Source organism: Polypterus senegalus, chromosome 6, assembly GCF_016835505.1.
Source record: "Polypterus senegalus isolate Bchr_013 chromosome 6, ASM1683550v1, whole genome shotgun sequence".
Taxonomy (NCBI): Eukaryota; Metazoa; Chordata; class Cladistia; order Polypteriformes; family Polypteridae; genus Polypterus; species Polypterus senegalus.
Genome location: NC_053159.1, coordinates 12,947,485 through 12,970,473, shown reverse-complemented (window position 1 = coordinate 12,970,473; position 22,989 = coordinate 12,947,485). Strand labels below are relative to the sequence as shown.

At 40.4% G+C, this 22,989-nt stretch overlaps 1 protein-coding gene across 1 annotated transcript in view; it reads left to right on the top strand.

Annotated features, from left to right (window-relative positions):
* Positions 1–22,695, top strand: part of LOC120530489 (inactive dipeptidyl peptidase 10-like) — a 357,045-nt gene extending 334,350 nt beyond the window's left edge. The window contains exons 24-26 of the mRNA XM_039754919.1: positions 646–718; positions 4,689–4,762; positions 22,424–22,695. Of these exons, the coding sequence (XP_039610853.1) occupies positions 646–718; positions 4,689–4,762; positions 22,424–22,555 (279 nt within the window). The 3' untranslated portion in view covers positions 22,556–22,695. The remainder of the gene's footprint in view (positions 1–645; positions 719–4,688; positions 4,763–22,423) is intronic.
* Positions 22,696–22,989: the final 294 nt, after the last annotated feature.

Sequence of the window (22,989 nt, the reverse complement as noted above, 5' to 3'; positions counted from 1 at the left end):
ATAGATAGATAGATATGAAAGGCACTATATGATTGATAGATAGATAGATAGATAGATAGATAGATAGATAGATAGATAGATAGATAGATAGAAGAGGCATTGTAAAAGATATATAGATTTTAATCTTAGTATAGTAGGCAGGATAGATAGATAGATAGATAGATAGATAGATAGATAGATAGATAGATAGATAGATAGATAGATAGATATGAAAAGCACCATATACCAGATAGATAGATAGATAGATAGATAGATAGAGGGTGGTCCAGATCCAATTATTCAGATCCAGATCGTCTGAATGACTTTGATTTATGCGGGGACGATTGCAGTTCGGTGCAAAGACAATTCTTAATGTCGTCAGTTCGCACACTTCTCGATGGTCCGGGATTTTTCGGGTGATTTTCTATGTAATAAACTTAATAAGTTATAGCGTAATGAAAATTACATAATTAGATCTGGTCCACCCTATAGATAGATAGATAGATAGATAAATTTAAATTGCTTCTGTAAAGATACATTTGCTACAGACAATGGAAATACACTTTAAATTGCCACTAATATTGTAATAAAATTCAGTTACCAGTAAAGAAACCTAATAATTTGTTATGCTGCCAGCGTCTGTGACTTTTTGTGTTGTATTTACAGGTTTGTAGCTCTCAACAAAACGTGACTGCAATGAATGAAAGAAAGTTTCTTCTTGTTCATGGAACGGCCGATGGTATGTGAAAGTCTGCCATTTCTTTGTGCTCTATTGACTTTAAGATGATCTTGTTTCACTGCATAGCAACTTTCATAGGGAAAATGTAAAACTGAAAAATTGAGTAGTACAATGATGTGATTACTGATAACTTCAAACCATCTCTCCCATTCCGTGTTCCTGTATGAACACACGTGCGTCAGTTCGGAGCGCGGCATTCAAAATTGCGATGTAGTCACGTGCGTGTGACAACTTGAAGGTGTTGGCGACCTATAATCATGACGGGGAACGAGAACCTACAGTTTACAATAAGTCTTTGCTGTCTTTTTAGTGCACAAAGTACTTGCGCTACTAATCCCTATAGCTCGCCATTAGTATAAGAAATCTGTCAAGACCCCGCACTGCGGAGCATTTGATTGGCTGTCACCCATGCTGCGTCAGTGCTCAGTAATGATATCGCTGAACCCTCTAAGGCACGGGTGTTGAAGTCCAGGCCTAGAGGGCCGCAACGGCTACAGGTTTTAATTCAGACCCTTTTCCTAATCAGTGACCTGTTTTCAATGCTAATTCACATTTTAATAGTCCTGTTTTTAAGGATTCATTCCTCTGAATTGATTCGTTTCCTCATTAAAATGGCAGCAAAACAGAAATGAGACGTGAAACGAGCCAAGAGATGACCAGTTAAACTGGGGCTTCAAACTCCAACCAGTTTCTTAATAAAAAGCCGATGCTTGCTGTTAATTAAACTTGTTATTTAATTCATCAGCTTGTTGTTGCTCTCATTCTGCCACAGCAGACATTTCCTAAATTGTTGATTTTCTGTTTTTCATAAGAACATCGTCAAAGTGTTTTGGTGAGTTGAGAGATCGACCCAACTGAGACCTTCACCTTTCTTTATTTTCAGATATTGTGTGATGTGTTGGCTTGTTTTGTGTCTCATTATTGTTTGGCTGCTAATTAAGGAAAAAGAAACAACTAAAGGGCCTGAGTCAAGTTAATTAAAAAGAAGTAATCAGCAGCAAAAACTGGTCACTAATTAAGAAGATGGTTAGAATGAAAACCTGCAGCCACTGTGGCCCTCCAGGCCCGGAGTTTGACACCCCTGCTCTAAGGCAGTGGTTCCCAGACTCGGCCCTGGCGACCTCCTGAGGCTGTAGGTTTTGTTCCAACCAGATTCACAAGAACTGATAAATAATAGAGAATAATTGATCTCATTTAGTTATCTGTTTTTTTTTTCTCTCTCTCTCTCTCTCTTCTTTTACTCAGTGTTAAGAAAAGCACAGCAGTATGATTTTTACATTATGAGACAGTTAGAAATATTTTGCTATATCTTTAAATGCTTCATTCTATTTCGTTGCTCTCCGATTATTTTCTCCCCTTATTCTGTGCACTCTGCTCCCTTCATTGTATCCTAGTGATGACAATTAAAAACAAGCAGACAGACACCCAGGCGAACAACACTAAATGATTAAAGGCTGCAACTGCTTCAGCGTCTGGCCCATCAATTAGTCAATAATGGAAAAGCAGAATGGAAATCAAGGTGAACATAAATAAAAAGTAAAAAAAAAAAGAAAAAAATATTTACATGTAACTGCTTAACTTTTATTAAATTGTATTAGCACACTTACTTTTGTAATTTCTTCATTGATCCCAAAAAACGGAAACTGTATAATAAGAGCTTGCTTAATAAGGCTATGAGTCCAATTAAAAACCGAAGCTGGTTGGAACAAAAACCTACAGCCACAGGGGGGTTCCAAGGACCGAGTTTGGGAACCACTGCTTTAATGTGAAGCCATCCATCCATTATCCAACCCACTATATCCTAACAGAGGGTCACGGGGGTCTGCTGGAGCCAATCCCAGCCAACACAGGGCGCAAGGCAGGAAACAAACCCTGGGCAGGGCGCCAGCCCACAAACACAAGGGACATTTTAGGATCGCCAATGCATCTAACCTGCATGTCTTTGGACTGTGGGAGGAAACCCACGCAGACATCATGCAAACTCCACACAGGGAGGACCCGGGTCTCCTAACTGCGAGGCAGCAGTGCTACCACTGCACCACCGTGCCACCTCCATTTGACCTATTGACCTGAAATTCGGTACACATATACTACGTGACGTCTACGTCTACACAGGAGAACATACAAACTCCACGCAGGAAGGACCTGGGAAGTGAACCCAGGAAGCCTCAGAAAAAAAAAATAAAATAAAATAATCCATCCATTATCCAACCCGCTATATCCCAACTACAGGGTCACAGGGGTCTGCTGGAGCCAATTCCAGCCGACACAGGGCGCAAGGCAGGAAACAAACTCCAGGCAGGGTGTCAGCCCACCACAGGGTGCGCACACACACCAGGGACAATTTAGGATCACCAATCCACCTAACCTGCATGTCTTTGGACTGTGGGAGGTAACCCACACAGACACGGGGAGAACATGCAAACTCCACACAGGGAGGACACGGGAAGTGAACCCAGGAAGCCTCAGAATAAATAAATAATAAAGAACAACTTAAAAATGTTTATGTTAGGCAGAATGCCCATCGGGGGCCGGGTGGTCTTTTGGCCTGGAACCCCTGCACATTATTATTATTATTTTTTTTTTTCCCATCCACCCCAGCCATCGGAACCTCATCATTGAACCACCAAAAATAAACATTTCTGTGTTTAAGGAATCCATTTCTCTTAATTATATGTATGTGTTATACAAGCTTGTGTCTTATTTATGAATTATTTTTCTCATCTACTTTTAATTTGTTTTTCTTTGCACTAAATTACTTCTTTGACATCTTGTAAAGTACTTTGAGTTACAGCATTTGCATGAAAATATGCTATAAAAATAAATGTTGTCGTTGCTATGTAAACAGGAAAACGTTCCCCTCATTCATTGCTTATCAAGCCCACTTAATACACTTCAGGGTAATTGTGGGCAGTGCCACTAGGCACAAGACAGGATGCAGCTCTGGAGAGTGTGCCAGTCCATCTTGGGCCATAGTTGGGCACATAGCTGAGCTCATCCATCCATCCATTTACTAACCCGCTGAATCCGAATACAGGGTCACGGGGGTCTGCTGGAGCCAATCCCAGCCAACACAGGGCACAAGGCAGGAACCAATCCTGGGCGGGGTGCCAACCCACCGCAGGACACACACAAACACACCCACGGGCCAATTTAGAATCGCCAATCCACCTAACCTGCATGTCTTTGGATTGTGGGTGGAAAGCCACGCAGACACGGGGAGAACATGCAAACTCCACGCAGGGAGGACCCGGGAAGCGAACCCGGGTCTCCCAACTGTGAGGCAGCAGCGCTACCAGTGCGCCACCGTGCCGCCTAGCTGAGCTCATTCAGATGGAATTTAATCTTAAAAAGAACAAATAAACTGACAAGATGTGTTCAAATAGGATTTTAAGATTTAATGTGCGTGTACCATTTAATCAGGTTAAATGCCTGTTGTGTAGTTGTGCAGCCTGGAAAGGCAGAGCTGGCTGTGACCATGATGAATTTGTGTGATTATTTCGAGTTCATTCATATTCACCAGATTTAGACAGTGAAGTCTGCGCCTCCAGGGATGCACAACAGATGAACGGCCTTTGAATGTCATTCCCATTAAAGTCGTGGCACGTGTGGCGCCTCCTGGTCATTGGCTACAGCCACGTGTGTGTGTGTGTGTGTGTGTGTGTGTGTGTGTGCTCATCAAAACTCAATTTACGAATCTCTTTAAATTACCTGTATGCAAACATAGACGCCTTTATGGAAACTGATAATAAATTAATAAAAGCTTTGTATTTCAAGAAGGCTTACATAATTCATGTCGCATGAAACATGCATCAGTTTTTTTCTTTTCTTTTTCATTCTTTCTTTCTGAATAATTTATGACTGGTGCCTTTGTTAATCAGGCATGTTGGCACTAATTACCACAAAGGATGGATGGATAGATGGACGAAAAAAATAACAATATCTTCTCCTGCTTTTCTCTTTGCTGCAGCCAAGGTTCACTTCCAGCACTCTGCAGAGCTTATCACGAAGCTAACGCAGTGTAATATGAGCTACACCTTCCAGGTATTTGATTTTTATTACATTTACAGAGGGTGGGGTTCTAATTTGTTTAATTTCTTCTGATGTTTACAACAACAACAACATTTAGCACATTTTCATGCAAATGATGTATCTCAAAGTAATTTACATGATGAAGAAAGAGAAAGAAAGACTAAATAAATAAGAATTAAAATAAGGGAACAGTAATTAACATAGAATAAAAGTAAGTAAGGTCCGATGGCCAGGTAGGACAGAAAAAACAAAAGAAAACTCCAGACGGCTGGAGAAAAAAATAAAATCTGCAAGGGTTCCAAGGCCACGAGACCACCCAGCCCACTCTAGGCATTCTACCTAACATCAATGACCTCCATCAGTCCTCATGGTATTCAGGGTTCACATGGAAGAACTTGATGATGATGGTCATGTGGACCTCTGGCCTTTAATCCATCAATGGTGGAGGTGGTGGTGGTGCAGATCGACACCACAGAAAACCGGAGAAAAGAACAGCAGAGAAAGCAAGGGTTAGTATGAAGTATGGAGCCACCATGAATGGTAATGATAATTAATTGAATATAAAGAGCATCAGGATTACACTAAAATGAAGCTATGAGAAAGCCATGTTAAAATAATGAGTTTTTAGCAGTTTTTTTAAAGCGCTCCACTGTATTAGTCTGGTGAATTTCTATCGGTCAGCTATTCCAGATCTTAGGTGCCTAACAGCAGAATACTGTCCGCCTCACCACTTCTTTTAAGTTTAGCTCTCGGAATTCTAAGTAGACCCTCATTTGAAGATCTAAGGTTACGATTTGGAGTGTAAGGTGTAAGACATTCTGAAATATAAAATGGAGTGAGATGATTGAAGGCTTTGTAAACCATCAGCTGTATTTTAAAATCAATTTCTAAATGACACAGGTAACCAGTGTAGTGACACTAAGACCGGGGTGATGTGCTCGGATTTTCTTTTCCTAGTTAAGATTCTAGCAGCTCCATTCTGCACTCATTGCAATCGATTGATGTCTTTCTTGGGTGGTCCCGAGAGGAGTGCATTACAGTAATCTAGTCGACTGAAAAGAAAAGTGTGAACTAATTTCTCAGCATCTTACCATGTTATAAGAGGTGTAACTTTTGTTACGTTTCTTAAGTGAAAAAATGCTGTCCTAGTAATCTGATTAATATGTGATTTAAAATTCGGGTCAGAGTCAATAGTTAGCCCTAAATTCTGTACCTCCATCTTGACTTTTAATCCTAATGCATCAAGTTTATTTCTAATAACCTCATTATATCCGTTATTGCCAATCACTAAAATTACTGTTTTCTCCTTATTTAGTTAGAGAATATTACTACTCATCCATCCATCCATTACATTTATTTGTCGTCATTACATTTCAATTTATTTATTTGTTTCTACAAGAACATATTTGTTGTATTTTTTTGCTTTGCAGCCTCCCCCACCATAACCCATCACTGCTTTAGATTCGTCGAAAAATTTTGATCTCCAATTTTCAGTGGATCTCGATGTTTTAGGGTGCCTTGATATCGAAAACATCGATATCTCAATGATGGGTGTGTGTCTGCGTGTCACAGCTAAAATGGCTGGACGGAAAAACACCAGTCTCGAAACTTAAGCCTGTTATGAGATGACGATATGCTGATTAATTTTGGAGCCAAATCGTACAAGAGAAAGAAGCACTCGAGAGGAACCCTCAAATACCCGAATTCTATAATTAATTATGAATTCTTCTCATCAATTGCTGTCTTAATGGCCTATTTTATGATCAGAAAGATCAGCATCAGAGTGCTAAATAATTACCGAAATGTTATAGAATAGTTTGGGTAGCTTGGTTTCTAGGGAGCAAAGCCTACTGATGTCCACGTCCGAATTTTTCAGTTGTGACTTGTTTATGATGACACCGCGAAAGTTGTAATGATCTCGAGATGATCCCCTGCCACTCTTCTCTTAGTTCATATTTATGTAACAAGACTGACATTCATGTTCGCCGCTGTTTCAGTGTGCCACGGAGCTGCACACTAGCAACGGAGAAAAACTACCACTAAGTGTAGTGGAGGTGGGCTTCTTGGAGAAGGGGAGCAAAGTTTCACCACCCACAACCTAAGTGCTCCAAGTCCAAAGCTGCCGCACTGTCTAAACTCTGACCCAGGGAAGTCACATAACGTATACTGGAACACACGCTGCCTCATTGTTATTCTCTGTCCATCCTTCCTCTCACACTACCCCTTCTGAATATGCACCCCTGCCTCGTAAGTTCAAGTTTATTGTACATTTTTTTTTCTTTCCTCTTCATCTGTTCCCATTTCTATATGGGGTTTGTGGAAGTAACCCTTGAGGAAAACAGGAATAGTTCAATCAATCATTCTTTATTCAGACACAGATGAGTAGACGGATTCATGCATTGCAAGGCAGAAGAGCGAAGTTCTGCTTTTCAGTTGGCTTTTTTATATTTTACCCCACCCCTACTTATAAAAAAGCATAATATCTTTTATCTAAGCATTTCATTTAATATTGCGCAAATCAGCCAACCATTTCTGTTTTATGTACGTGTCAGAGGGGCCCTAAAGAAGGAAAGGTCATCTTTCCCGTGTCTCTAACAGACACGTTCCTAAAGAGGAAGTTGTCCTCGGTCAGCTTACTGCACCTTGTCTTATGACAGAGGCATGTATGAATAACCTGCCGTTATAGCAAAACAGCTTTGTCAGCTTTTAACTCTTAGTAGCTTGCAAGCAGTTACATTTTCTTTCACAGGTCATTGTGCTTGATCAACCATCTCCATACATTTTGGTCCTTCACCTTCTCCCAAGTCAGACCCCTTTCCTTCAGATCTTCATCCATTCATCCACCCAACCATCCATTATCCAACCAATCCAATATATCCTAACTACAGGGTCACCGGGGTCTGCTGGAGACAATCCCAGCCAGCACAGGGCGCAAGGCAGGAAATAAACCCTGAGCAGGGTACCAGCCCACCACAGGACTCCTTCAGATCTTCTTTTACTTTATCCATTCACCTCTGCTTTGGCCTCCATTGCTTCCTCTTCCCCTGTATTTCCATTCCCATTACTCTTTTGCTTACATATTCATGGTCTTTCCTCATTAGATGTCCATTTAATGATTTGGCTGATGACTTTATCCGAAGTAACTTACAACATCTGAGATGCACTTGGTTACACTTCTTTTGCTTTTCCAATTGGAACACAAGTAGGAGAAGTGACTTGGCCTTGCCTAGGCCCTTTGTTTTCTAGTTGAGGGTACAGTTAAATCTACAACATAAAAAATACATTTTAGATATATGTGTACCTCCAAATTTGTGGTAACAGTTTAGGGAAGATCATTTTCTGTTCCAGCGTGACTGTCCCATGTGCACAAAGCCAGGTCCCAAAAAAACTTGGAAGAACTCAAATGGCCTGCAAGGAACCCTCACCTCAACGTTACTGCACACCTTTGTGATGATTTGGAATGCCAATTGTGAGTTGGGTCCTCTCATCCTCGATTTACAAAGGCACAAATTCCTACAGACGCACTACAAAATTTTGTGGAAGGCCTTCCCAGAAGAGTAGACACTATTAAAAATGGGGAACCAGCCCCATATGAATGCCCATGGCTTTGAAATGGGATCTCCAGCAAACTCTTATAGGTGTGATATTCAGGTGTAGCTTAAGTGGGTTTTAGGAATTCTCCATTACATTACGTTAAATGGCCCTGTAAGCGGTGCCAGTGCTAGGCTAAGCTTATTAGTGTGCCAACCTACTGTTCAGTAGCTAACCCGTGCTAGTGGGTTTTTCCCCATCTTAATAATACTTTACATTTATATAGCACTTTTCTCACTACTCAAAACACTCTCCACACAGGAAAGTCCCGGGGAGTGAACCCACAATCTCCTTACTGCAAAGCATCTTAATGACCTGCACCCTAGACGAACACCTAATTGGCCTTAATGGTGGCATCAGCCCTGCCTGTATGTTTGTGTGAGTAAGAGCTTCACTTGGACTGACATCCACCCAGGATTGTTTCCTGCTTTCCAGGTCTTCTTATCTAACATCAACACCCTACTCCACAAATCCTCTTTTGGCTGAACGGCCACAAATTCTCACACATTTTGTGTATAACTGCTGTGGGAGATGGCCCGGACACAGACAGGCGGACAGCGATGGTTCACCCAACGCACATTTAATCATAATTTGCTATTTACAATAAGTGCAGCACACAACCCCAAACTCCCCCAAAAGTCCAGGCCTCCCTATCCAATGACCTCTTCAGGCCGCCTCCATTCCTCTCCACCAAGCTCTGTCCTTCTCCTCACCCGACTCCAGCCATCGAATGGAGGGAGGCGGCCCCTTTTATCCCCACTAGGACGTGCTCCAGGTGCCTTCCGATTAGCTTGTGGCGGAAGTACCGGCTGCACACCGGAAGCACTCTGAGTGTCCCTGGTCTTTTTCCCTGCAGCTCTTCTGGGTGTGGCAGAAGTGCTGAGTGCCAGGGCTCCAAAGGCATTGGGGGCGCCCCCTGGCGGTGACCACAGGCCCCTATAGGGCTGAGCTTCCAAGCTCAGTTCCCGTGGTCACATAAGCCACCAGGGCAGACACTCCCGAATGGTCTGAGGGAAGCGTAAGCCCTCCTCCGGTCCTCCGGTGCATCCCGGCTGAATGCCACCCCCATCCACCTGTGACACTGCCAAGGGACAGACATCTGCATGTTAATACCCATGGATTTGGCATGAAATGTCCAACAAGCTCACATAGGTGTGATGGTCAGGTGTCCACAACATTTTGGGCATATAGTGCACCCTACCTATTGTAATTGCCTGAAAATGGTCTTTACTCGTTCCTTCTCTGCCACAAGGAAGTCAATAACAACCTGTTCACTGCACAATGTCATTCTGAGGGTCAACTAGGAATTGGATGTTCAGATTAAGTTCATAATACTGTTCTGTAATTTTCTATTGATTTTGGCTAAAGTATAGGATGTGTTATAAAATTATAGTTAATTTAGTATTTTTTCTTTAAGATTTACCACATCTTTATACTGTTTACAAGTGCATGATGGAGAATACCAGTACAAAAACGCAAGAAATGTCAATTATCTATAAACGCAACATAACATAACCTCCAGTGCTCGAATTGGAAAAACCGAAGAAATGTAACCAGTTGTATCTCAAATGTTGTCAGTCACCTTGGATGAAGGCAACAGTCAAATAATTAAATGGACATGTGATGAGAAGAGACCATGAATATGTGGAAAAAAGAGTGACAGGAATGAAAGTACAATGCATAGCAACAAGGCTAGGCGCTGAGAAGGTCTTACATTTGGAAAAGAAAAGTTAAAAAAGAAATAGGGAAGAGATATTACAATAAAAGCTATGGTTAGTTAAATCACAAAAGCCAATATGCCTGCAGTCCACAAGAGAGGTGTTAGGCCTCAGGGTTAACTACAGTCTGCACAACTTTTTTTGAAATCTGGAGATGGAGTCAGCATGAAGGGCAAGGGCCGAGGAGCAGTGAGCTGAGAATGTGCAGCCACTCGGTAATGGCATCATTTGAAGCCAATAGTGAAGGGAAGACGTGAATGCCTGCGTGTGCAGATGTGGAGGTCTGTAGACAGATGCACAGAATCTTATGATGTGGATGTATATTTTTATCTGGCATTTAATTAAACGTGCATTTGGAAATCAATATGTACGCTCATTGGCCACTTTATTAGGTACATCTGTTCAACTGCTTGTTAGCACAAATATCTAATCAGCCAATCGCATGGCAGCAACTCAATGCATTTCAGCCTGTAGACATTATGAAGTTCAAGCCGAGCATGAGAATGGGAAAGAAAGGGGACTAAAGTGACTTTGGACGTGGCACAGTTGTCGGTGCCATTACGCATATATATGTACACAGTGTGTATTATAAATATGTGTGTGTGTGTATATATATATATATATATATATATATATATATATATATATATATATATATATATATATATATATAGTAAAAGGCGCTATATAGCCCGACCCGGCACAGACCACACAGAGGCATGTGTACAAAAACACACAGGCTTTTATTTTTCTTCAGCTGTGTGACACGTCTTCCCCGTGCCACACAGCCCAAACACAGTATCAAAGCACAAGCAATACTCTTCCCTCTTTGGCACCACCACTCCTCCCAGGCAACCTCGTCCTCTTCCTCCCGATTCTGGCTCCTCAGTGGTGGAGGCTGGCTCGTTTTATACCCCACCCGGAAGTGTTCCAGGTGCTTGACCACCTGGTCCTAATTGCACCTCCGGGTGGGGCTGAAGATTCGTCCAGCCAGGCTCTTGAGTTGTGGCAGTGCCCCTAGGCCACCCCTCTCCCAACCAGGCTTTAGAGGACTCCATGTCCCAGGGAGCCACGTGGGAGAGTGGGAAATGAACATCGGCCAGGGAGGCTGCCACCTAGCGTCCCGGGGGAGGTAATGAGCTGTCCATGATGGCTCCCCCGGAACATATGTAGCAGGGGCGTCCCGACCGGGCATGGGACCCGGCTGTCCGTCACAATATATATATATATATATATGCTCCAAAGAATTAAAGGAACACTTTTAAAACACATCAGTGAAAAAAAAATCCTGCTGGTTATCGCTACTGATATGGACTGATATGGTAATGTGTTAGGAATGAAAGGATGCCACAGCATTTGATGGCAATGAAAACGATCAACCTACAGAGGGCTGAATTCTAAGACACCCTGAAAATCAATGTGAAAAAATTATGTGGCAGGCAGATGACTCCATTTTTGCTGAAATTTCATTGCAGCAATTCCAAATCGTACTCAGTAGTTTATATGCCATCCATGTGCTTGTATGCATGCCCGACAACGTTGTAGCATTGCCACATAAAAAATATATATTTTTTTTCTTCTTCTCTCTATGTAAAATCCCGTTGTCATTTAAAAAAAAAAAAAATACGGAAGATAAGATAGGCGGGTTGGATAGAGAGAACCTTTTGGGAGGTACAGGGCTGTCATTTACGATTTCCGGGAGTGCCATGGAAACAGACGCACTATTTCAATAGGGCAGGAAAAGGCAGGGAGAGGAGAAAGAAAAGACAGCCCGAGTTTTATGGTGAAGGAGGAAAGGACATGACCGTTCTGAGTCCAGGAGAAAGATTTGTTTTCAGGGAGCACCACAAGTCAACTGCAGTCTGGGGTGACCACCTCCAAGATTCCAGATACGCTGAGGTTACCGTGAAAGGGATCGAAAGCAGTGTGAGCCGTAAATCTTTTTATTCTGGGATCGGCATGTATAATGATCTGGACTATGGAGAAATAGTAAAACGGAAAAAAGACTAAATCGAAAGGACGGAGGGGAAAGTTCTTGGAAATATAATTTTATGCTTTGTGTTCATTGTATATATTGGAAGTGGGGGTGTTGTAAAAGTGTATTAATTATAGTTTTTTGTTTTTGCATTTTTTTCTCTGTATGGGTTAGTTAATATCGTTTTTATTATTATAAATCACCTTTCGGCGCTGTGGGAAGGGGTTGAAGGCAGTTTGAGGCTGACCTGCAATCATCAGTTAAACTTAGTGAAGTGTAGCGGAAAAAACCGCTACAACATCACTCCTAATAAGACGATGGATGGTGTCCTGGAGGATCTCCTCCCAGATCTGGACCAGGGCATCACTGAGCTCCTGGACAGTCTGAGGTGTTGGATGGACCGAAACATAATGTCCCACCAAGAGGTTCTGTTGATTTGAGGTCACGTGAGTTAGCATGGGGGCCAGTCAATGGTGTCAATTCCTTCATCCTCCAGAAACTGCCTGCATACTCTTGTCACATGAGGCCAGGCATTGTCATGAACCAGGAGGAACCCAGGAGCCACTGCACCGGCATAGGGTCTAACAATGGGTCAAAGGATTTCATCCCAATACCTAGTGGCAGTCAAGGTGCCGTTGGCTAGCCTTGTAGAGGTCTGTGTGTCTCTCCATGGATATGCATCCCCAGACTGACCATCACTGACCTACCTCCAAACTGGTCATGCTGAACAATGTTACAGGCAGCATAACGTTCTTCACGGCTTCTCCAGATTAAAGGATTAAAGTTGGACAGTTTAACATCTGTGGCAGAGCGACGGGCACTAAGCAAACTCCTGTAAATCATGAAGAATCCACTGCATCCACTGAACAGTGTCATCTCCAGGCAGAGGAGTAGCTTCAGTGACAGACTGCCGTCACCGTCCTGCTCCACTGACAGACTGAGGAGATTGTTCCTCCCCCACACTATGCGACTCTTCAATTCCACCCGGGGGAGTAAATGCTAACATTAATTTTATTTTAATTCTTTTCATTTTTATTACTATTTAATTTAATATTGTTTCTTTGTATCAGTATACTGCTGCTGGATTATGTGAATTTCCCCTTGGGATTAATAAAGTATCTATCTGTCTATCTATCTATCTATCTATCTATCTATCTATCTATCTATCTATCTATCTATCTATCTATCTATCTATCTATCTATTATATAGTGCCTTTCATATCTATCTATCTATCTATCTATCTATCTATCTATCTATCTATCTATCTATCTTTTGTCACATGTGCTCAGGGTGAACCTGCTCTCATCTGTGAAAAGCACAGGGCGCCAGTGGTGGACTTGCCAATTCTGGTATTCTATGGTAAAAGTCAATCGAGCTCCATGGTGCCGGGTGGTCAGTGAGCACAGGGCCCACTAGAGGATGTCGGGCCCTCAGGCCACCATCATGAACTCTGTTTCTGATTGTTTGGTCAGAGACATTCACACTAGTGGCCGGCCTGCTGGAGGTCATTTTGTAGGCTCTGGCAGTGCTCATCCTGTTCCTCTTTGCCCAAAGGAGCAGATACTGGTGGGTCCTACTGGTGGGTCCTGCTGATGGGTTAAGGACCTTCTATGAGAGGCCCTGTCCAGCTCTCCTAGAGTAACTGCCTGTCTCGTGGAATCTCCTTCATGCCCTTGAGACTGATCTGGGAGACACAGCAAACCTTCTGACAATGGCACGTATGGATGTGTCTGCCATCCTGGAAAAGCTGGACTATCTGGGCCACCTCTGTAGGGTCCAGGCATCGCCTCAAACTACCAGTAGTGACACTGACCATAGCCAAATGCAAAACGAGTGACAAAACAAGATGAGGAGAAGGAAATGTCAGTGGCCTCCACCTGTTAAATCATTCATTTGTGTTTGGGGGGTTGTCTCATTGTTGCCCGTCTAGTGCACCAAAGTAGCTAAAACTGATTAACAAGCCCCTCTGCTACTTAACTGACCTGATCAATAGTCCTCAAGTTTTATTGACTTGATGCTAGATAGATAGATAGATAGATAGATAGATAGATAGATAGATAGATAGATAGATAGATAGATAGATACTTTATTAATCCCAAGGGGAAATTTACATACTCCAGCAGCAGTATACTGATAAAAACAATATTAAATTAAAGAGTGATAACAATGAAAGTATAAAAGACAGACAATGATTTTTGGTAGCGCTGCTGCCTCGCAGTTAATAAACCTGGGTTCGTTTCCCGGGTCCTCCCTGTGTGGAGTTTGCATGTTCTCCCCGTGTCTGCGTGGGTTTCCTCCCACGGTCCAAAGACATGCAGGTTAGGTGAATTGGCCCTAGTGTGTGCTTGGTGTTTGTGTGTGTCCTGAGGTGGGTTGGCACCCTGCCCAGGATTGGTTCCTGCCTTGTGCCCTGTGTTGGCTGGGATTGGCTCCAGCAGACCCCCGTGACCCTGTGTTTGGATTTAGCGGGTCGATGGATGGATGGATGGATGATTTTGTATAATATTAACGTTTAAGGGGTGGAATTGAAGAGTCGCATAGTGTGGGGAAGGAATGATCTCCTCAGTCTGTCAGTGGAGCAGGATGGTGACAGCAGTCTGGTGCTGAAGCTGCTCCTCTGTCTGGAGATGATCCTGTTCAGTGGATGCAGTGGATTCTCCATGATTGGCAGGAGCCTGCTCAGCGCCCGTCGCTCTGCCACAGATGTCAAACTGTCCAGTTCCGTGCCTACAGTAGAGCCTGCCTTCCTCAGCAGTTTGTCCAGGCGTGAGGCGTCCCTCTGCTTTATACTGCCTCCCCAGCACACCACCGCGTAGAAGAGGGCGCTGATAGAACATCTGCAGCATCTTATTGCAGATGTTGAAGGACGCCAGCCTTCTAAGGAAGTATAGTCGGTTCTATCCTTTCTTGCACAAAGCATCAGTATTTCCAGTCCAGTCCAATTTATCATCCAGCTGCACTCCCAGGTATTTATAGGTCTGTACCCTCTGCACAGTCACCTCTGATGATCACGGGGTCCATGAGGGGCCTGGGCCTCCTAAAGTCCACCACCAGCTCCTTAGTTTTTCAGGTGTTTAGTTGTAGGTGGTTTGAGTTGCACCATTTAACAAAGTCTTTGATTAGTTTCCTATACTCCTCCTCCTATGCTATACTCTCATTCAAAAGGGTGCCTTTCATTTTTTTAAGTAGTATATAATAAATGAACACATACACACACAGAGCACATTATGTATACCATGCTTTTAAAGTCGATAACTATCACTGTCTTGATAACATGCTATATGCAGTATGGCCTGAATGTCTAACTTTCCAAATGAATGTGTGCCTTATTGTGCCTGTATGCAGACTGTCCCAAATATTCTTAATTACTTAGGGTGTTTATGATGAGTATAACATGTAAGTGTACAATATGTAAAATACATGTGGAAATCCATTTCATATTATTTGAAACTTTCTGTATAAAGGATATAGGCCCATTTTTTTTTGCCGTGCTCGTTTTTCCAATGCACCAAGTGTGAGACAGGCAGGAAGAGACAATGAGAGGGAGAGAGGACCGCTCAGCAGCACGTCTTGTACCGATGTGACAATTAAATTCGTCAAGGTCATTGCCAGCTTAGAACACCTGCTCTGCTTTGCTCTTTAAATGAGTTTCCAGGATGACAAAGATCAATAGGTGAAAGAGTGGTAACTTAAATTGAACTCAGCCTTGTAAAAACTAAATTATGCATGCCAGCAAAAACCCTCCTCATATGCCACGGCCTTTTCCAATTAAGAACATCTCTGTTTATGTGTAATATGAATTGTGAGGCACGACCTGTGACACTGATTTTAATCGCTTTTGAGTCTTTCTAACTGCCTGCATAAAGCTCTTTTGACAGAGACAGCCATTATTAAGTAATAATGTCATAGATAGCCTAATGTCATTTGTTCTGGATACAAAAGATTTAACAAATTCAGCTTTATTACATCCATATAACAAATGGATCGGGTCCACTATGGGTGCTTTAGAGACATCCGTGAACTACAAGGACGCTCAGATATAAGACAGAAAAGTAATTTATTAATTAAATGGTGCACAGAGTTTGGTAATTACAGACAGAGCAAGACGATACAAGATCATAAACTCACAAATGATAAATATTTGAATATTAGAGCAAGGCCATTCAAGCTCACCAATTTTACTCATCCGGATAACCACCTGAATGACATCAAGTTGAGATTTGAAGTCCTACTTTGTTCCATATGTCTATGGATCTTAGGAAACTCTTACCAAAAAATAGAATGGCAGGTCCACTTGCTCACATAAAAAACTTTGCAACAACTATTTCCTTTCACGATCACTCTGGGATTTCTTCCACCTGGCAGTTAAAACATTGGCTTCCATTCTCCTAACTCCATCCCAGCCCATAAGCACTTTGAGGGTCACTTCTGATGTCCTCATCATTTTGGACAGGGTGGAACCTTGGGATCTTCAGGTTTGGTCCTGCAGTGACTGCAGGTTTTTGTTCCAACCTGATTAGTTAATTAGAAGAGAAAGGCCATTAACCTGAAAATTGTTCCAGAGATGGAGTACAATGGCTGACCCTGCACTCTTAACCCCCTAAAGAACACGCAAAAGGACAATTTCCTCTATCAAAAAAAAAATTACTGTCATGGTCCAGGTATTGTTCAATCAACATTTTGTGCTTCAATTTGGTTATCTGAGGATTCATGACTCATAATTTTTTAGTCTTATGCACCTTTATTCACTTTTTTGATTGAGCTGACAATTCACAATTGAGATATAAATGATGGAAAAATCAACTCATCAACTAACTCCCTCCCATTTATACTCGTGTGTGTTCATCATTCTGCTATATGGAAAGAAAAAGAAGAGAAAAACATGAAGGACTGAGAATAACTGATATCCTCCAGCTACAAATCAATTGGATGATATTCTCAGAAAAGAAACATCTATGATGTAAGAATGGCCTGACATAAAAAAAATGAAAGGCATAGAATTAAAAAATCTGGAGTGGTCTCGTATATTTGGGGATGGATACTTGATGAGTAAACCACATGACAATAATCATATTTTTATATTATGTACATTAAAGAACCATCAACAACAAATCAAATCAAATTAATAATATATTGAACAATTATTATAAAAGTAAAGTTGAATAAATCAGACTCTGAAGCTACATGAATAAAAAAAAAAAAAAAAAATGAGTATGTGTTCAGGTAAAGTACCACTTTCGATTAATGGAAATAGCCCAAAAGCTGATAGAAATTTATGTTTTGTGCATAATACTTGTATGCAAAATTTCATTGACCTATGTGAAAGCATGCTCAAGTTATCGTGTTTACATACACACACACAAACAGACACAGACACACAGGCATAATTCCTAAAATGGTATTTATGGACACTTCTCTTCCTATATGACAAAGTCGGGGAGGTCTGAAACATCGAGATTCATCAAAATTCGAAATGGAATTTTCGGAGGATTTCAATACTTTCCCTATACATCGTATACAAGAAAGTCTGGGAGGTCTAAAATGTCGAGATTCATCAAAATCTCGAAATGTAATTTTTGGAGGATTCCAATACTTTCCCTATACTTCTTATATGAGAAAGTCAGGGAGGTCTAAAACATCGAGATTCATCAAAATCTCGAATTGTAATTTTTGGAGGATTTCAATACTTTCCCTAAACTTCATATACAAGAAAGTCAGGGAGGTCTAAAACATCGAGATTCATCAAAATTTGAAATGGAATTTTTGGAGGATTTCAATACTTTCCCTATACATCGTATATAAGAAAGTCTGGGAGGTCTAAAATGTCGAGATTCATCAAAATCTCGAAATGGGACTTTTGGAGGATTCTAATACTTTCTCTATACTTCATGTATGAAAAAGTTGGGGAGGTCTAAAACATCGAGATTCATCAAAATTTGAAATGGAATTTTTGGAGGATTTCAATACTTTCCTTAAACTTCATATTTGAGAAAGTCAGGGCGATCTAAAATGTTGAGATTTATCAAAATCTCAAAATTGAATTTTTGGAGGATTCCATTACTTTCCCTATACATCATATACAAGAAAGTCGGTGAGGTCTAAAACATCGAGATTCATAAAAATCTCGAAATGTAATTTTGGGAGGATTCCAATACTTTCCCTATACTTCTTATATGAGAAAGTAAATAGAACAAACCTTTATTCTGCTATGACAAAGCCTTTGGTCACAACCTGGTCAAGGAAGATATACAAGCGATACAAGTAGAAGAGGTATATACCAGCAGAATTGTGGAGACACAACAGCAGGGCATGTGGACTAGAGAGGGACACCGTTATTGGATCAGAAGATCTCATGGGCAGACCTGTGCAAATATGATTCCTAGTCCAGTCAGTTTATGATATCCTGAGCAGCCCAACCAACCTCTACTGCTGGGCCATGGTTGAAACACCAACCTGTCCTTGACACCAGAAAAGAGGATCCCTGGAGAACATCCTAAGCTGTTGCCTGAGGACCCTGGGAGAAGGGTGTTGCCACTGGTGACACAACCAGGTGCTCATGGCATTTGTGGATGCCTTATACGCAGGACTTTCCAACAGTAAACAGATCCACCCCCACAAGCAGGTCATCATGTTTGTGAAGTGATGGGACAAGCTTCGGCCACAGTGAAGTAAACCAGCTGGGATTCTCACCACAGCTTGAGGGGTGGAACCCGAATGTCCAGATGCCATCACAGTAGCCACCCTCAAGCCAGACATTGTCCTGATGTCTGTTAAAACAAAGCAAGTGGTCATGCTGGAACTGATTGTCCGCAGGGAAGAAAGAATGGAGGAGGCAAGCAAAAAGGAAGAGTATGAGGATCTGGTGAGTGAACGCATAAGAAATGGTTAGCTTGGTTAATGGTTAGCTTGCTCAATGTAGAACATTGGGCTCTAGAGGCACCGTGGGCCCATCCTCATACTGGACTCTCAAGTACTTTGGCATCGCAGAAGAAAGCCTTCAAAAGTATTGTGGGGGCTGGAAAACAAGGCTTCCAGATGACTTTGGGGTGCTCCAAGGCACATACGCTACTTGGTCACAGGGCATGGATTGATCACTCTTGGCTGGATTGCCTATGTGAGGGAATGTGATGCTTAAAGACCCTAAACACCCCATGACCCTAAGGTTCTATCACTGAGGAAATATCCAAGCTGCATCAGGAGAACTCTTGCTTGTTAAGTTCCCCATCATCATGTGTTCATCGTGAAGTGTCTGTTACATGGAAAGATATGAAAGACTGAGAAGAACTAATCTCTTCTGGCTATAAGTTGTTTAAATGATATTCTTGGAAAAGAAAAATCTACGATTGCAAGTATTATCCCGACGTAGGAGCATAAAGGACATAGAATCCCAATATCTTCAAGGACTTGCTTTATAATTAAAAAATTGGGTTGAAACAAAAACCTGCAGCCACTTTGGTCCGTCAGGACCAAACTTAAGGACCCCTAGCATGATCTGCCCCTAGAGCTCAGACACCAGTGTAAAGGTCCACCTTGTGGCACCTGTAGTCATTGCAACTGCACAGGACTTTGTTTAATGTCAATAAAAGGTTCCCCAATATAACAAGGAGGGATCTGATGTGACCAACTGAGAAGGACCTCTGGTCCTCATATAAAGGTAGTTCACACAGAACAAGCTTAATGTGTCCATTTTGGCCTCTCATTCTTTTGTTTGCAGTATAAAAAAACCCCACCGAATAGTAAACACATCGTTAGTCTAACCTTCGTAAGCAGTGCTCAATGATGGAAGGATGAAAAAGAAATGTTAGCATACGGGTGGAAGTGGTGAGTACCAGACAATGTCCTCCTTTCTCGACATATGTTTCTCTTTCGTCACTGGTCTTGCGTTCTGTGGAGTGGAGTATGTCTGTCATGTCGATGAGCCGCAGTATTCTCAATGCCTCTGGATTCAGGTTTATCTCTTGGTGGTCTTTGTCACTGAGATGCCTCCTCCTTTTGGTTTTGGATGATTGTGTTGTTATATGTTCGGTTCTGCTTTACCACAGATCTTTGTAAGGATGGGTTTTATTCACAGGAACTTTTTACTTTCCAATAAGTTTACTCGTTTGTTTCCATTTCTCTCTTTTTTTATTTTACAATGTGTATTATTAAATTAATTACTTGGTGATGAACACACAGATGGACATTTCTGTGAATTAATTCATTAATAGTCTTTTAATTGTCACTTGTAAAGGAAAGTGTTTAAAAGCAATTAGGCGACCAAGCCTGGGAAACAGGACAATAGCACAAGGACTCTCTGCACGGCTCTTCATTAATTTCCTTTACATTTTAAGAATACATTTTCTTGTTAACAGATTGTTCCCTTAATTGCTTTAATTTATATTCGTCTAGAAATGAAAATTAACAGACAATCCAGATTAGTGCAGACAACTAAAACAGGCTGGCACTTCACATTTACTCACATCTTTGTTATCCTCTGTAAGAGGCCACTTTCATAGCAGAGAGACACGTGAAGACGTGAGCAACGCTCAGCGTTACTTAGAAGGAAATAAAAAATTAGGAAAGTTCAGCATTGTAATATTGAAAGGGGACAAGAGATATTAGAGAACTGACCTTAACTGAGGGTACAGTCAAGGAGAAATAAACCGGGGCTGAGCCTCTAAACAGCACTCTCTGAAAAGTACACAAATAAATAAGATTATGAAATGCAAACACTATAAAGAAAAAACATTTTATGTTTTACCCAATCAATTGTTTTGTGTTTTGAAGATATAAGGTTATTCTGAAATTGGTGTGGGTTCAACAAAGGTTGGAACCTGAGGACTAATATATTTTTATCATTAAAGGGACCACAAAGGCAGTCACTTGTTTGTATAACAGTGGTATTAGTATCACTGAAATTGAAGGAAAGCTCTATAGTTATTTACAGCCTACACATGATAGATAGATAGATAGATAGATAGATAGATAGATAGATAGATAGATAGATAGATAGATAGATAGATAGATAGATAGATAGATAGATAGATAGATAGATAGATATGAAAGGCACTATTAGATAGATAGATAGATAGATAGATAGATAGATAGATATGAAAGACACTATATGATAGATAGATAGATAAAAATATTTACCCTTATCAAGTTGGTATTTAGAGAATACACCTATAAATGTTCTTCTACAAGGCAAATAGATTGATAGATAAATAATAAAAAAACATTCACTCTTTAGAAGGTTTTACATTTTGTTGTTATGCAAAATTGAATCACTGGGAATTTAACTTGCATCTTTGACACTTATCAGCAGAAGTAGTCTCTTTCATGTTAATGTCTGTAATGCAATTCTAAGTTAATTACAAATATGAAGCACAAACTAACTGATTGCATTGACCCTAGTGTATGTGTAAAGAAAACATACTTTTAAGAGGATAGATAGATAGATAGATAGATAGATAGATAGATAGATAGATAGATAGATAGATAGATAGATAGATATGAAAGGCACTATATAATAGATAGATAGATAGAAATGAAAGGTACTATATATATATATATATATATATATATATATATATATATATATATATGTTTGAGTCAAATTTATGTTAAAATTTGAATGGTGGAAATAATTTACCTAATCGCCATCATGTTCACCACATGTACCCTATATGGCACATAAATTGTCCACAAAAATTTGCACATAAGTACAGTATATACATAGCAGTACCATTAGTGTTAACATAATTTTGACTCACCCTGTGTAACCATGTATATATATATATATATATATATATATATATATATATATATATATATATATTATATTTATGTTATATATTATATATAATTAAATCACTATAAAATAGATAGATGGATAGATACTACAGATTAAAGACATAATTTAGAAAGTAACATTTTAGTTGTGAAAGGCACTACATAATAGAAAGATGGCTAGATAGATGTGAAAGGCACTATATGATAGATACTGAAGATTAAAGATAAGATAGAAGATAGCATTTTAGAGACATGGATATATGGATGGGTGGATAGATGTAAAAGGCAGTATATAATAACAACATGTATTTATATAGCACGTTTTCATACAAACAGTGTAGCTCAAAGTACTTCACTATCTATCTATCTATCTATCTATCTATCTATCTATCTATCTATCTATCTATCTATCTATCTATCTATCTATCTATCTATCTATCTATCTATCTATCTATCTATCTATCTATCTCTCTGATCATTATAACCTTTTCACTTTATCTTCCAGAGAAAGAAAGATGTTCACATAAAACTTTAAATAACTTCTTTTTTTTTACCAATTTCAGAGTCTTCAGCCGTGTTCCTCACTGACCTTTCCCTTTCTTTCTTTTTTTTTCCAGATGTACCCTGACGAAGGGCACGACATTACTTTGATAAAGAGCAGATATTACTTCTACAATACACTCATTACCTTTTTCAGGCAATGCTTTCATGCAGAACTTCCATCAGAGTCACATTTTTCAGAGGAATAATCGAAACACTGACTTTGTGCCTCAGGTGGTTGCGAGTAAAGCTCAAGGTCCATCTCTCTCATTGCTCAGTATCATGAGAGTCTGTTGTATTATTCTGTACAGATTAAAATATCTGCTTATAGCTGTCCTTAATTTCACAATGCCTGTTTTAAAAAAAAAAACATTGTTAACCAATTAAATATGTCTGCAGCTAAGTACTGTAAATAATAAAAATATCATCTTGTCCAATATGCAGTCATTTTACTTTGCCTGAAAATGTTGTGTAATAACTGACAGTGATAATTAAAATATTTAATTGATTCTGCTCAAAGTGTATTTGTAAAACTATCATGTCCACTAAATGGGAATAAGTACATGCTGCTGTTTCTTTTTAATTCCTATTAATTCTTTGGGGGTCTTTGTTTTAGACTTTAAGGTCACTTACTGTACATCAC